Source organism: Oenanthe melanoleuca, chromosome 1 (genome assembly GCF_029582105.1).
Source record: "Oenanthe melanoleuca isolate GR-GAL-2019-014 chromosome 1, OMel1.0, whole genome shotgun sequence".
NCBI lineage: Eukaryota > Metazoa > Chordata > Aves > Passeriformes > Muscicapidae > Oenanthe > Oenanthe melanoleuca.
In genome coordinates this window covers 65,553,738-65,568,984 of record NC_079333.1, presented here as the reverse complement: position 1 = coordinate 65,568,984, position 15,247 = coordinate 65,553,738, and the positions used below count along the sequence as shown (strand labels likewise).

The following is a 15,247-nucleotide window of genomic DNA, read 5'->3' as shown; positions in this document are numbered from 1 at the left end:
AAAAAACCACATGGCAAAATTAGCAGGGCTGTTCAGTGAGGATGACTTAATGAGCACAGAATTATTATTTATTGTTTCTTATTGCTACTTCTCTGTTAGAGAGCATTTAAGTAGCAGATATTTTCATCCAGAGCTCTTGCTCTCTGGGGGTGTGAACTAAAATCTTTCATCCCTTCAAACCCTAGGAAGTCCTAGATTCTAATGTGCTGGCTCAAATGAATGTCTAACATCTTCCATTGTAACTCGGCTTCAGCAATAGGTGTTGGTCTCTCAACAGCACCAAATTTGTGACATTAAAATTTTGCCACTATTTTCACCCCACTGTGAAAATCATTGTTTCCTGGTAAAGCACAGTTTTAAAATTATAGTTTAACTAAGATACATCATCAGCAAGAGACACACACCAGAAAAAATATCAATAATTAAAGATTTATTAGAGTTACTGATATTAATTCATAAGATATTCATAAAATGACAAAACAAAAATCTACTGTCTCATGTCTCCATTGCATAATCAGTCTGAACATCCTTTAAGCCAGACAAGATCCTTACTCAGCTGCAGGCCCAGTGGTTTAAATTACACAGACATCCATAGCTCCTGCCTCCCCTATGAAATGTGCAGTCAAGGAGAGAGAGTTTTACTGGAACTGACACTCACCAGTCTGTTATTAACCTATGGTTTTAATACTTTGCATGCTTTTAAGCTCTTGCCTAGGTCCATGCAGCCTCCAAACACTAACTCTGTCATGGTCATATCCAGGAAGTCCTTTTAAACTGAGATGTACGGCAGAAAAATCAGTGAATAACCATAAAGCATCTCATGACAGAGACTAGTAGTCAATACCTTTGTCTGTTCAGTAAGCTACTGAACTATTGATTATTTTAGGCAATGTATTGTAACAAAGCATGAATTCTTCTTTCAGTTTTTATACTTGTATACACATACACTCTGCAAAAGGAAAAAAAATCTTTCACTTTAATCTCAAAGAAGTGTAACTGACATAGTGGAGAGGTCTAGAAATCTGAGCTGTTCATTCCAGGTTCCTTTGCAAACCATGGAAGTAAGATGCACATTGGTTAACATCCCAGTAAAATAGATGTTTGCAGCTGACTAATTGAACTGCTTCCTAACAATGTCTGCTTCTCTATATAAGATAGATCAAGTAAATCAGAAACAGAAGTCTACACTGTAGATGTATAAATTTACGCAAGATGAATCCATCCAAAGTGTTTAGATAGTCAATTTAATAAAGTAGGAAGTATGAATGCGACAATATAATGTCATGCAAAGTGTGTAGTTCATTATTTCATGGCAACTATGTAGTGTGCACTTCTTTAAAAAATGACAATTAAGTAGTTACCAGACTTACAAACATGGAGTGGGGTAGTTTGACTTAAAACCATCTAGAATTTTTGTCTAGAATCCTTCTGCAGTTGTAAAGATGCATTTTCCAAAGATGCGTTGTTCCATCTTAAATTTATAATTTAATTTACTTGGGAAGAACCTTTCTCTGGAGGTTGATGTCTCCCCTTGAATGTCCAGTATGTATAAAAGCAGTAGTTTAAACTGAATAGCTGGCTTCTAATTGGCTAATCTTGATGAGGTGAATCCCATTCATGCTATATGAAGCAAACAGATATTTATATTGGAAGAAAATATAATATAGCCCCTTCAAAACAAATGTGTAGGACATTCAGAAAATTTCAATAAATTATCATTGATTTTATGTACAACTTAGTGATATTACAGATCTGATAAATATACTGACCAATATCTTGTTTTGCTTCCTGCAATGTGTGTATGAAAATGCATCTAAATTCTCATTAAATTAATTCATTTGATAACCATGCAGTAGGACTTCATTCAGAGAATTCCCAACAGTAAAAATGTATAATTTCCCACTGTGAATTAACAGGTCAATACAGTTAAACAATAGAAACTTCATCATTTGTTCTGTATGTCAATATTAGTAGATCCATTTTTCTGCAAGAGAGAAAAGATTGGTCAGAAATGCCAAGCAAAGCAATATGATCTAAATGTCCTGCAAGGAAATTTTAGATTTTTTTTTTTTCTTTTTTAGAATATCTGCTTAAGTCTAACTGCCTATCTTGTAACTTGATGAAATAGGACGATTTATTGTGTTTAATATAGAGACTCTTAGTATATCTTTCTACAGTTTTATAACTTTTATTATGCTTTATTAATTTTCTAATTTGATTATTTGCAAAATTTCCCATTCTCATCAGATTTTACAATGAGTTAATAACAAAAGTATTTTAAGAAAACAAATTTTTAATATAATTTTAATTAACGTGATCTTAGAATTACATATTGAAAACCAGCTTGTCAGAGTATTTAATCTACATCTCTGTCTTAATTTGGTACAGAGGTACTGATTTATAGTATTGTGAAAATTGCCATGAAGAGAGAGAAGACTTAAAATCTAGCAACTTCTAGAAAAATTAATAAAACAAAATGTTCATTTGTCCCTGCCTTGCACATTTTTTTTGCTCACTTTCCTCCTCACAAAGGTAAGAATCATAATCACCATGTAATATTTTTATTATGATTTCATAGATTTTTGTGTCTTCTCTCTACTGGTCACAATTACTCCACTACATGAAAATACCTCTGCACCCTGGCTTATTTGTTTCAGTAGAACAATCTGATTCTCAGATGGCCTTGCAATTTATTCTCACTTCCAGGGCAAGGTGCCATTGCCTCCTTTGAGGTGTCTTTATTGATTGCACAGGTACAGCTCTACAGAGAGACCTGAAGAGATGAACTTGCAGTGCGACCAAAGTCTCCCTCACAGATACAGAATAATTGTGTTTAGAACCTGGGGTTGGATATCATCCTAAGCACCCAGACTTACTGAAGTAGATGCTTTGAAAAGCATGAGCAAAAGCAACAGCTGTGCTGTCATATACTGAAGTCTTTTGAATGAAGTTCACTAAATGGTTTTTCCCATGTTCAGTATACGTCTTATGCCTTACCTTTAACTTTGGAATAGCAAGGCTCACAGTGCACAGTTTGTTTGTAAATCCAAATGCTGTCTCCTGCTTTTAGATCTTCCAGAGGTCTTTTACATACTTCACACTTCAAGACACCAGTCAAAGAAGGAAGAAAAATTAAAATGAAACATTTCTCTAGTACTGTTATCAACATGCTTTACTTTAGGAAACAAGCAACCCCAGACCAGAATAGGAGTTATTAGTACTGCAACATAAAAACTGAACTCTGGAATAATAGTTTTAGACAACAGGAAGTTAGATATCTGTCTGTTTCACCTTTAAACATCTAAAAATCAGATATCAGTGTCTCAGCTGGTTGCCTAGGTACTAATTATACTCAACAACCCTGTCCTTTCCCCAGACATTTCCAAAGGGTACTTTTAATTTCTCTGTCTTAACTTAGGGGTTTGTCCTAAAATAAGATGAATGACCATTTTGAGATCCTTTTCTTTCTTCACTGAACAAAGTAAGAATGATCACACATAATCATCCAACTCAGAGTAGATCTAGAATTTGTTTATTTCAAAATACCTTATGACACTTTTTCTTAACAGCTATGTCTCCCATTCTTGCAGAATCTGGACACTGCTTTCACAAAGCTGTGCAGAACTGGGCAGAAATATGAGCTATGCTAATGCAGTGATTTTGAGTATTGTTTGCTAGAACAACAAACTCTGTGTTAGGTGTTAGTAGAAATAAGACAAATGAGGCAGAAAGAAAACAGACTATGGGACTAAGCACAGCCAGACATACCCTGAGAAAAATTTAATTGCAAATTTTAGGCTGAGGCTTAGAGTTTGGAATTAAAAGCAAAAAAGAAATTTTTTCGGTGCTTTCATTGTTAATGGGAATAGGAAAAAACTACCTACTTTTTAATAATTAAGACCATTTTAGATGTCAATCAAGAAAATCTACAAAACTTCATAAAAAGCTGAATAAAATTTTACAAGAAGAAGAAAGTGTAAGTTGATATAATTCACTGTATCAGACTTGAAGTGAAGGCTTATAAATGCATTGGACTCAAAGAATACATTCAGCTACATCCTTTGTCCTGCTTATGATTGCAAGGGAGGAGAGGGAAGGAGAAGGAGAATAGAGGGAGAAGGAGTGAGTGAGATCGAAAAACGAAGGGATTGTGTAGGGAAGAGAGGGAAACAGTGAGATTAGTATTTCCTACATTAATCTCTTCCAATCTCAAGACTTCTTATTCTTACAGGTGGAGAAGGCCTAAGGCCTAAATAATCTCTTATTACATGTGTACTATAATGCAGGTATTACAGTCAAATTGTATTCCTTGGTAGCAGGTGAAATCTTACCTTGAAGCAAGTCGAATGACAGTAAATTTGCAAGGCATCTAAGATCATTTTGGCATCTATGCCCAAGGGCTTCCTGCAGTATGTACATATATCTTTTCCAATTATACTCCTGTGTATATAATATAACATCAGTCAGAAAAAGAGCTGCCATTGAAATCTCAAGCAGAAAATTGATAAGGTGAGCACACTGCATGGGAAAGACATTTGTACAATGGCCATAAATGGAATAATGTCATTTGTGTATTCTCTCCATTCTAGTTGACAGGTGTCATACACATGATCCTGTGATGGGCAAATTGCTGACCATAAATGTCAAATAGCAAAAAATACCTGGGTAGAAAGAATGGTCTTCTCTGGTGAACTGAATTAAGCTTCTGAATGTCTGGGAACATGTATACTAAATAGGGATAAAGTGAAGGGGAATGATTTTAATGTTTTAATCACAGAAGTAAACTGGTAGTTGAATTCAAACTGCCATAATTTGATCAGTCTTGTTCACAGAATTCTCTGCAATGCAGAAGTGCCTGAAAACTTTTTTGACTTTCTGCACTGCAGACAGAACTCATACCTTCACAGCAATTATAGCGAGTACACGTATAGAACAGCCTACAAGGTATTTGTGACAATGATATTTTTAAAAATTTTTTCAGCTCTTGTTGCACTCCTATGTGACATCACTCTGTACTTTGTCTGGATACAACTCTTGGTATTGTTTTAGCATTACAAAATCAATGGCTCTTGCTCCTTTCCTGTCAGTGACAAACTGCTTTACTAATATTTAATCATCCCCAGAGTTCCTTATTCTTATGCTGGAAAGGATACAAGTTTTTCTGATTAGGTATTTCCAGGTAATAGGGCTGTCCATATTGAATTGAAAATAGTGGGCACATTGAATTTCTTTTTTCCCGTGAGGTAAGTTATTACAGATTGAGTAAATATCCTGCTTATATTTGAGAATGTCTTACTGGTGTGAAAAGACAGTTTTCAACAGCATTGTCATGTGAACCTATTCCTCCACATTTGTACATAAGTTTGGTCATTACTGTTCGCACAAAGGAAGGAAATTTTGCAGAGTAAGCGGCTGCCTGAGATAGAAACCTAAAGAATCACAAAGCCAACTCTGTCACCTATGGCACTGGCTCTTCTTTCTATAGATATTTTAAATGTCAGCTGTGACAAGCCTAACATAATATTAGGCTGCTGAACTGTGGTAATGATTTGCTGGCAAGATCTCACTGAAAGAGACCTTTGTATGAAAAGCTGCCTCATGATGGTGACTTCCACTGCTCTCTTTTGTCTGAAGACTTGAATGCTTATGTAAATGTCTTTGTCCTTTGGTACCATATGATGTTATTAATGTGTACTTACCGATCAGAAGTGGAATAAACAGTTTTGATAGTATTTCCAGTTATATTTTCTTCATAGGCACCAAGTGATGATTTGCTGTGAAGCAGAGAGCACATAGCTATCACTAAACAGTACTACATTTTTGAAAAGTTTCACTACATTGATGATAATATGCAAAATAAACTAAAACAAGAGGCTTGTAAAAAGAATCCTACTTGGTGATGGTTTCTTTTTCACAACCATAAAAAATATTACATAAAATAAAAAGTGTAAATTAGTAATATTTGTAATATGGTGTACTTAGACTGTTGTATTTTTGAATGATTCTTCAGCATTTCAAAATTAAATCCACAAGCTCATTGAGCAAAATTATTCATAAGGGTATTTGTTTTTCTGTGTTCATATTTCAGCCTAAATGATACATATCAGAAAATGGTGACAGACACATTTTTTTCATTTTCCTCTGCATCTTTCACTTGTGTCAAAAAGCTGTCAAGCAGCCAAACAAAATTACAACATGTCCCTAAAATTAGAGTGAGGGTCTTTATAATGCAGGCTTTTCATTGTATGATTTGTCTTCACTACAGTAACTGTATTGTTCCTTATATCAGAGTAGAAAGGAATATATTGAATTCAATTATCATGGAAATTAAGTCTTCCATTTTTAACAGTCCCATTGCAAGTTACTTAAATGTAAGTTTTGTTTTCATGGAAGGGATGAACATGTATGTGCCAGTTGAAGAAGTAATCTTCCCATACGTGTTTTGAAGATTCCTGAATTCATTTATTTATCCTATTCTCCAGAAATTCTTAAGGTATATAGCTATTATACATGTTTCATATCACTCTTGAATAATGTTCTGCAATGTTAGGAGCAATTGTTTGTATCATGTGTATTTACCAAACGTTGGATTTTTTTCCAGGAAATAGATTGAAAATACGTATGTAAGGTGTGTTATGAAGCTCAGATATTCTTTTCTACATACCTGTATTTTGTAAAGTACATGTCTTATCTGATTTCTGTGCAACCCCAGAAATGTATTTAAATTGCACATTTACTGATAAGCTTAAGTTATAAATGGGTTTTTTTTGGATTTCATAGAACATAACAATGAGCTTGTTATTTAATCAGACTATAACAAGCTCACCTGGATTTGCTCACCACAGAGGAAATATCTCTTCAAATGGACACCCAGCGCTCCATTTACACTTCAGATGAGATGAAAGTAAGCTTACTAAGTAGGAATGCAAACTAAAGCTAAGTGATCACCTTTTAAAAGAGTTTCTCTAGCTGAGAAATTCTCTTGACTGGGAATGTGCACAACACAAGTCACAGGGGGGAGCATATTGGTAGTGCAATTGCCTCCTAAAGTTTCTTGCTACAGTGAAACATGGCAAAGGGATATAATTTCTCTGTTCCTGTAAAGTATGAGCCTATGCTTCTTATTTTTGTTGTTAAGCTTATTTTTCCCAAATCTTTCATTTAACTAATTGTATTTAACTGCAGAATCTCAGGCAAAGTGAGTATTGTGCATTATATACATAATATAGGTATGCTGCATGCCTGAAAGTAATATTATCTTACAGGAAGTTGCATAGAGAAAAAACACTTTCCTTGAGTGTTCTAGTGTAGAGAACATAATCCCTTGGATTCTACTAACTGACTGGAGTATTATGGTTTAAATACAAAAAAATATATATAACCACAGCTTAGGTAGAAAGCCACAACTGCAGTGTATATAACAAAAAAAATACACTGAAGGTACAGCAAAAATATTTCCTAAGCATCATTTTCTAACCTTGTCAAGTGAAAGTGTAAGGAAACTCAGAACATTTAAATAAATGCATAGTCTGACAGCTTGACGAGAGACCAAGTGAAAATTGAGTCCCAGTGTAGCCTGAGAACTGTGCCCCTGATCACGTCCCTTCTTTCAGTTCCTATCAGTCACTTCTTTACTTGCTATGGTGTGACTTGTTCATACAGCAAACTACTCAACAATAAATACTCTCTAGAGCCTATTGCATAAAACCTGGAATAATAAGCTACAAAGACCATTAATTTAATTTTTCATGAATTAGAATGGGATTAGAGCTTCAGGTAGAGGGTATAAAGTCTATCAAATGTAAGGTAACATTACATATTGCAGCACATTCTTTGCCCTGTCATTCTTCTATTACTGTTCCCTATTTTAATTTTCAAAGATAATCAGAACATTACAACTCAGACCCTGTATGTTCACAAAATTCTGAAAAATGCTAATTAATCTTTCTGTTGAATATTCATTTTTAATCTTGAATTATATGCTGTTTGGCTTTGCTTTTATTCTCAGCCACTTTATGGGTTTCTCCTTCAAGGTCATGCAGAATTTTCAGAATACACAGATTTCAACTGTTCTCCAACAGCAGATATAAGAATATGAGGGATTAAAGATCCTGTCCCCGTTCATATCCACAGTAAGGATCGCGTGTGCATAAGGTTAAGGATGGGGACATTGACCATAATTCTCATAAAGTACCAGACTGTGACCTTTACTTTCCCTGTCAGTAAGGCTCAATAGAATTTTCCTCTCCCTGCTGAGTCATCAGCCCTGACTCAGGCAGTTCACAACTATTATACAGCAAGGCAACATATAGGTTATGTCTTTAAAGAATCCTTCCTACATAAATAATTAATCCATATAGATGGATGAATTGATACTGAAGAGAGGTTTTCTTAATCCAAAAAGGTCTTTTATTCAATGTCATATTTTGTGAAAATAATTTAGACCATAAAGAACAAGATAACATTTCTTTTTATTTCAATTATTTCCTGATACCAATAGATCTGGTGTACAGCTACTTCTAATAAATACCCCTACATGACATTTTTCACTCAGATTTTCAATATGTGGGTTTGTAGAGGTAGAATCCAGCTAGAACATGAGTATTGCAAGAGAAATGGTTTTTTAAATAGTTTGTTCTTGGTCAAAAAGTCAGAATCCCATGCCACAGTGTCAGTGATTGGGTGGATGACACGTGGGCTCAGAATCATCCCATATAGGTTTAGGAAGTTTAAAAGGCACTTTAAGTGAAGAGTGTAATGCTTTCCTTACAGTCTCATAAAGAAAAAAGTTCATAAGAAATAAGAGCATTCAAGAAATCCCTTTCCTCTATTGATTAGATAAGAATTCTGCTCAGCTGCCCTGCTAAATTGTATGTTTCAGCTGTATCTCTAGAGCTACACAGGGTGTGCCTTGTGCTCTTCTGTGGACTCGAGTTAGGATTTGTGACCTTCTGTGCTTGGGATCCTGGAAGCAGATTTGAAAAGGGACTGACATGACTCCAGAGACTAATGAGAGCTTTCTAAGCATTCCTGAAATTTCTTGCATAAAAAAGCTTTATATGAATTTTTTTTCAAGAAATGGCACTTTAGACATTACAGTACCCAAATAATTTTCCACAGTACCTGGTCTTTCTTTCACTGTCACTAGAGTAGTTTGTTTCTTGGAGATGGTTTGGAGCCCTTGGAGGATTTTCACTTGCTTTCTCAATTATCCTAAAATAAAAAAGAAACCGCACGACAAAAAAATAAACACTTTTTAGAAATCTTTTTCAGCTTTCTTGATTTACACGTATAGGCATGAAATCAGAAGCTTGGACTAGAAAAAGCAGATAAAAGAAATTTATCTTATTTTGGTTAAATTGTTGCTGGTGCAAAATAATGCAGTCACTGACCTATAATTTTTAGTCCCCCAGTTTATGCTGATATATTAATATATATTCATTTGGAAACTTCAACTAACTTTAATTGAACTCAAGTTTCCTCAAATAAACTAGAGTTTATTTGAGTTTCTAGAGTGCCCACTGGGGTTTTCAGCTGTACAATAATGTTGATAGCATTCCACATTTTCTTGTCAGTATTCCATAATGTTGTATTCTTAGGCTTACTATATTTTAGTTCCAGATTTTCTTTTTTTGGATTTACTACAGTTTTATTTTTATTAGAAATTACCAACTAAACAGATACATAGACTCATTTCAAGAAGCAGGAGTGTGATTCAAGCAAGAGAAACCTCCTCCTGCAGTTTTTTCTGCCACAAAACATGAAAGGCAAACAAACATAAAAATAGACCTTATCATACAAATTATGGGATTTTGGGAATAAGTGCTAGTAATGTTTTCAATGATTTTACAAAGCAGCTCAGACAAAGGCTGCTCTTGTTTGGTTCTACCAAAGGTTATATTATATTCTGAACAACATGATCATTATCTGCCTCAGCTCTGGATGTGTGGGCTGCAACTTGATTATTTCAGTAAGCTTGCCAAGGACCCTCACTCAGTGCTTGTTGTGCTTTATATGCAGAGCGGTGCTGCAAGAAGCAGCATCTCCTTTGTGCCTGATTCATGATGGGAGAAGCCCCTGTCAGAACTGAAAGAGAAACTCATTCACTGGAGATGCTCAGTACATCCTTTCCTGGTCAGACTGTCGAGTGGAACTGCTGGGATAAAAATATTTTCTATTTAAAAATAGCAAAACTGCCTATATATACAGATAACTACATTCTTCCTTTTCATGTGGATATATAACTAAATGGAAGACTCAAAAAAGACACCATCAGAATGGTACCTAAAAACATACCACTAACCTCACTTTAATTTAATCTTGTAGCAGTAAAGCTTTTATACTAGGAATACATTTTCTTGTATTTGTTTGAGATGCCAGCAGCTGAATTCACAGAACACTTAGATAAGCACAAAAATACTTAGGAGGATTTTGTCACTGGTCATTTTCCTTCTCCATGAGAGATTATAGGTTTGAGTCATTGCTTATCAAAATACATGCACCTTTATTGTTATATTTGTTTAATCAGGCACATTTTAGAAATAATACAGATATCTTACTCACACTTAGAAATTCACTTTGCTTGTATTAGGAATTAATATTTTCTGGTTCTACTAAACAGCTACAAGTCTTGATATTTGATCATTAAACTTTAGAGAGAACTATGAATTGATTCTCACCGCTTTTTACTTTGGTCATCAGCAGACTTTACTTCAGTGTGATCCCCAAAGTCCTTATCTCTGAAAGTGAGAAAGACCTCAGAATTAATAGAAGTATTTTATTTTAAAACATTTTAAACGGACTAAATTATGTTGAAGAAGAAAAAAAACTCTATGCATTTCCCAGGTAAGATTTCTGACTACAACGAGTAAGTTATCTGTTCAGGCTTCGATATTTTTCAGTTTCTTTCCAATGTGACACTGCAAAATAATTAAAAATTACTCAAAAATATCAAGTCCATTATAGTATTATTGTAGGATAATTCAGGCTGGAATTCAGGGAGTTTAGGACCTCTCTCATCCAAACTTCTGCTCAAAGCAGGGGCAGCACTGAGGCCAGACCAGGCTGCTCAAGTACTTGTGTAGTTGGTCTTGAAAATGTTCAAGGAGAGAGATAGCACAACCTCTCCAAGCAAGCTGCTCCACTGCTGGACAACATCCATACAGCCAGTCGGAATGTCTCATGTTCCATCTTATATGTCACATCATGGTGCCATGCTACAGGTGAAGGTCCTGCCTATATCTTCCAAACTGACTGTAGCTCTGTCGTTTTACATGGATAACAGACTTTCATTCAGTTCAGGCATCAGTACTGTGAGCTATGGAAATGGCTGCCAAAGTGTGTCCCGTGCTTTGTCATCATATCCAGCCCAAATCTCTCTTCCAACTGCTGTTATCTAGGGTTGTGCACAATCTTTAGGTCTATGTGTTCACATTTATGCCTCATCAATCACTGGTTGGGAAAAAGCTAATTTAATATAGTAAATTTCATGTATTAATGTATGTCAAGTATATAAAATATAACTGTACATTAATACTGCATATTAAATGCTCTATAATAAAAATATTACTCACTGACAAATTGTTTAAGTTTGAAAAAAGGTCAAATAAAAAGTCCAATTATTTTTACTGAACAGAATCTATTAATACCAATATCCAATCAACCATAAATATTTTATAAGTAAATAAGGGGCAGATTATGACAGGCTTGCCTTTTATTTTTCTGATCAGCAGTATATTTTTCAGTCAAATCCGAAAGATCTTTTCCTCTGCAAAAAAACCAAATAGCACTGTTAAGATATTCCCACTGTCTAGGAAGGGCTAAAGTGTCATAAAAGAACGAAATATATTTATGCACGCATTTAAAAGAAAAAAGTAAATTTTTAGATAATTTTATGTTCAAAATATGTAAAAAATTGTGTTCTTGAAGAAAATATGCTTGTAATTTTCCCCTAGCAAGGTAAAGTTCTGCATTATTTATTTATTTATTTATTTATAAAAATTATTATCTAGTACATATAAGGAAATAAAAATGCTTTTTAAAATTGTATTAATGCCTTCATTTGATTGTTCTTTGCCAGTGAAGACAGTGAAGAAGAAACATGATCTTTCAAAGAATTTAGAATTAATTTACAGATTCCAAGCAGCTTAATCCATGTTTGCATAATCTATTTGCAAAAATGAATTTTAATTTAAACTAAGAAACTTCAGCTTCTGAAGACAACAGCTAAATATATGGCCAAATGTCCAAAATTTTGCTTCTGGAATGACAGGAAATTACCTCTGTGTTTCACCATGGTTAACAATTAAAGCACTGATCATGTCTGTATTTATATTGAAAACGTTACTATCTGAACACATACATATTTTACACATATAGGAAACTTTATAAATATAGTTAAACTAAAGGCTAGGTTTTCTTCTATTTTCTTTACTACTTTAAAATGGTTCAATGAATTACGGAATGGAATGACTTATGAGAAGTACTGTAAGAAAAACCCCATGGTTCTCTTTGGGCAGAAGTAGCAAGCAAAACAAAAGGCCAGATTAGCTCTGTGAAACTCCTGATTTGGTCTCTTCAATCCACGATAGGCTTAAAACTTTGGAGACTCCTAAAATTCAGTAATGTCTCAAAGCCTTGGATTCCATCCTAATAAATTCTCTGTGAATTACCATTAAAAAAAAAGATACCAAACTTAGAGTTTAGTGCTAAATATATATCTGTAAGTATGTGTATGTGTATATGTAAGATTGTCTACTGTAAAATAGATGATCACATGTTGGCAACATTTATCTGCTGTTACTGTTTACAGCATGGTTCTTGAAATTTATCTATAGAGTATCAGTGCTCAGTGTGACAAATAATACACAGCTCTCGCTAGCACCATACCGCACCAGTTCCTCCCTTTTTCTATGCTGAAGGCAGCTGAAGGGCTGCTTGCAGACCTCCAGAAACTTGGCTTGAAACTCATTGAACTGACACACTGTTCAAAAAGGAAAGTTTAATCTGTTCTCTGTGCATCACTTCCCTTGCTGAATAAAATGCTTTGTTACACCTTGCTAGGCAACACTTACCATCCATGAGTTCTACAATATTTTGTTTATTGCCCTTTCTCTAACCATATAAAAATATTTCAGTGACAGTTTAACTGTGGAAGCATATAAGGCATGTATGAAAGCTTGCCATAAGTAGTACTTGTTCAACTGACAGTGCACATGCCAGTGAATTAATCTGTATTTTTATATTCATCTTTCTGTATAAGGAATGCTACTTATTAATCTATAAACATTTGACAGATTAAGAACCTTACCTTTCCTGACATAGTTGCAAACTACTCACTGCCTTAGAAAAGTAGGGCTTGAGGAACTTTGAATACTTACTCCTTGTCACTTGTGAAAGAGCTTGGATTCACTTTGCTGAGGTTATCGAGGTCTTGGTTCCTTTAGAGACAGAACAAAACCCAGATCGAAGCACAATTAGTATAGCCAGCTGTCAATTATCAAATTAAAATACTCATTCTAAAAAAATGTTACAACTGAATACTCATTTTTAAAAATGTTATAATTGGCACATTCCTTAAGAAGGAAAAACTTTAACTGATGAACATCATCTTAGTATTGAAAGGTATTCATAGAAACAGCAATATGCCCACCATATGCACATTAAGCCCATACTCTTCCTGGAATAAAAAGACCAAATTATGTTTTGGAAACAAAAAGTTATACCTAGTACTTTTGTCAAAAAGGATAATTCCTGCTGAACATGCATTGTGCACAGCTTCAAAGAGTGTCTGATCCCTAACATGCTATGATACAATAAAAAGTCTTTACCAAGTAGTACAATCAACCAAGTACTCCTGACAGATGTGTGAATTATATCTTACTTAAAAAGTTGTTATGGACTAAGTCCTTCTGTCTAAATTTTAAAAAAAGTCCTTTTGTCTATTTGGTAGGCTATCTAGATCAGCTTCTTCCCAAGTAGATGCTCACTTCTCAAAATGTCATATTTAAACTGAAGGGTGCTGAGATCTGGTTACATCCACTGATTCTTGCACTTCCACACAGGGATAGAATGTAATTTATCATTACTATCTCATATAAGGAAAAAAAAATCTTCCTCGAATTGCATCTTGTTGATTAATTAATTTCTTTTTTAATAGACTAATATTATCATATCAATTAAACATATATTAATGTAACATAACTACTAAAAAGAGAAGTGTGAATTAAGGTATTTTATACTTTTTGAATGAAACTTTTAGTAGTATCATAGCAAAACATGGAGTATTGCTTTGAGTACCTTTTTTCCCTTCCAAGTATTGCACCAGTTTTAACATTTCTATAAAATACTTTGTTTCTGTGAAAATGCATTTTCAAAATGCAAACTCCTCTACTTGAAAATTTTCCAGCAGATTTACCTAAAAAGCTACCATCTAGTGACATTAGCTCACTAAAAAAATTGCAATTTTACTTCTCAAAAGAAAGCAATGGGGAAAGAATGATGCCTTTGATGATACGACCTCCTATAGGACCTGTTATATAACCTGGCAGTCAACAATGTTCCATATGTTCCTTTACTGACTTTTCATTCTGACCTGTTCTGTCATGAAACAACATCTCCATGGAAGACAAAGGTTTCTTCTTGGTCATATTTGTCAGATTTGGGGCTCCCTTTGATAAGATTATCAAGATCTCCATTTGTTTAGGAATTAAAGGGTTCAGTGCAAGGAGAGTCAGTCAACTGCCATTTATTTAGAATTCCACACCAGTCATTAGTAAATTATATACTTGTGGGAATTCTCTTTATATTATCACAGACTTAACACTTTTCAGAGTATTCCTTCAGAAACTGAAGCCTTGCAGTTACCCTAAAATATCCTTTCCTTGGTGAAAAGGCAAACTGCTTCCTCACTATGTGAAGGTAGCAATATTAAAATTATAGTAAATGTAAATAAGAGCTCAGGTAGTTATTTAACTTACATTTTTGTAACTTTTATTAAAAAAAAAAACCAAAAACAACCAAACCTAGCTGGCCATATGTCTGGCCTGAGTAAATATGTATTATTATTCTTGTGTCTTGCATCCTCCATTTCTTTCTGTTCTTAGAGGTATTTAAAATACTAATTTCAAGTCTACTCTGAAGCCTACGGAAGGTTTGAAATTGCAGCAATCTCAATTATGATCTTTATCAGCTGTGCAACCTGCACATATATGTCAGCCTCGTTGTATATTCACCCAGCACACAGGAA

The 15,247-nt window shown here is 34.3% G+C and overlaps 1 protein-coding gene across 2 annotated transcripts in view; it reads right to left on the bottom strand.

Moving 5' to 3' along the window:
* Positions 1-414: 414 nt before the first annotated feature.
* The window catches only part of SCEL (sciellin), a 67,324-nt gene continuing 52,491 nt past the window's right edge, over positions 415-15,247 (bottom strand). Inside the window, exons 12-19 of one of the 2 annotated variants that reach the window (XM_056488310.1) lie at positions 13,380-13,439; positions 11,711-11,767; positions 10,680-10,739; positions 9,124-9,213; positions 5,700-5,774; positions 4,332-4,440; positions 2,998-3,100; positions 415-1,984 (exon numbers count right to left, since the gene is read on the bottom strand). In XM_056488310.1, coding sequence (XP_056344285.1) covers positions 1,968-1,984; positions 2,998-3,100; positions 4,332-4,440; positions 5,700-5,774; positions 9,124-9,213; positions 10,680-10,739; positions 11,711-11,767; positions 13,380-13,439 — 571 coding nt within the window. In that variant the 3' untranslated portion in view covers positions 415-1,967. The remainder of the gene's footprint in view (positions 1,985-2,997; positions 3,101-4,331; positions 4,441-5,699; positions 5,775-9,123; positions 9,214-10,679; positions 10,740-11,710; positions 11,768-13,379; positions 13,440-15,247) is intronic. The other variant, XM_056488319.1, reaches the window with a different exon arrangement.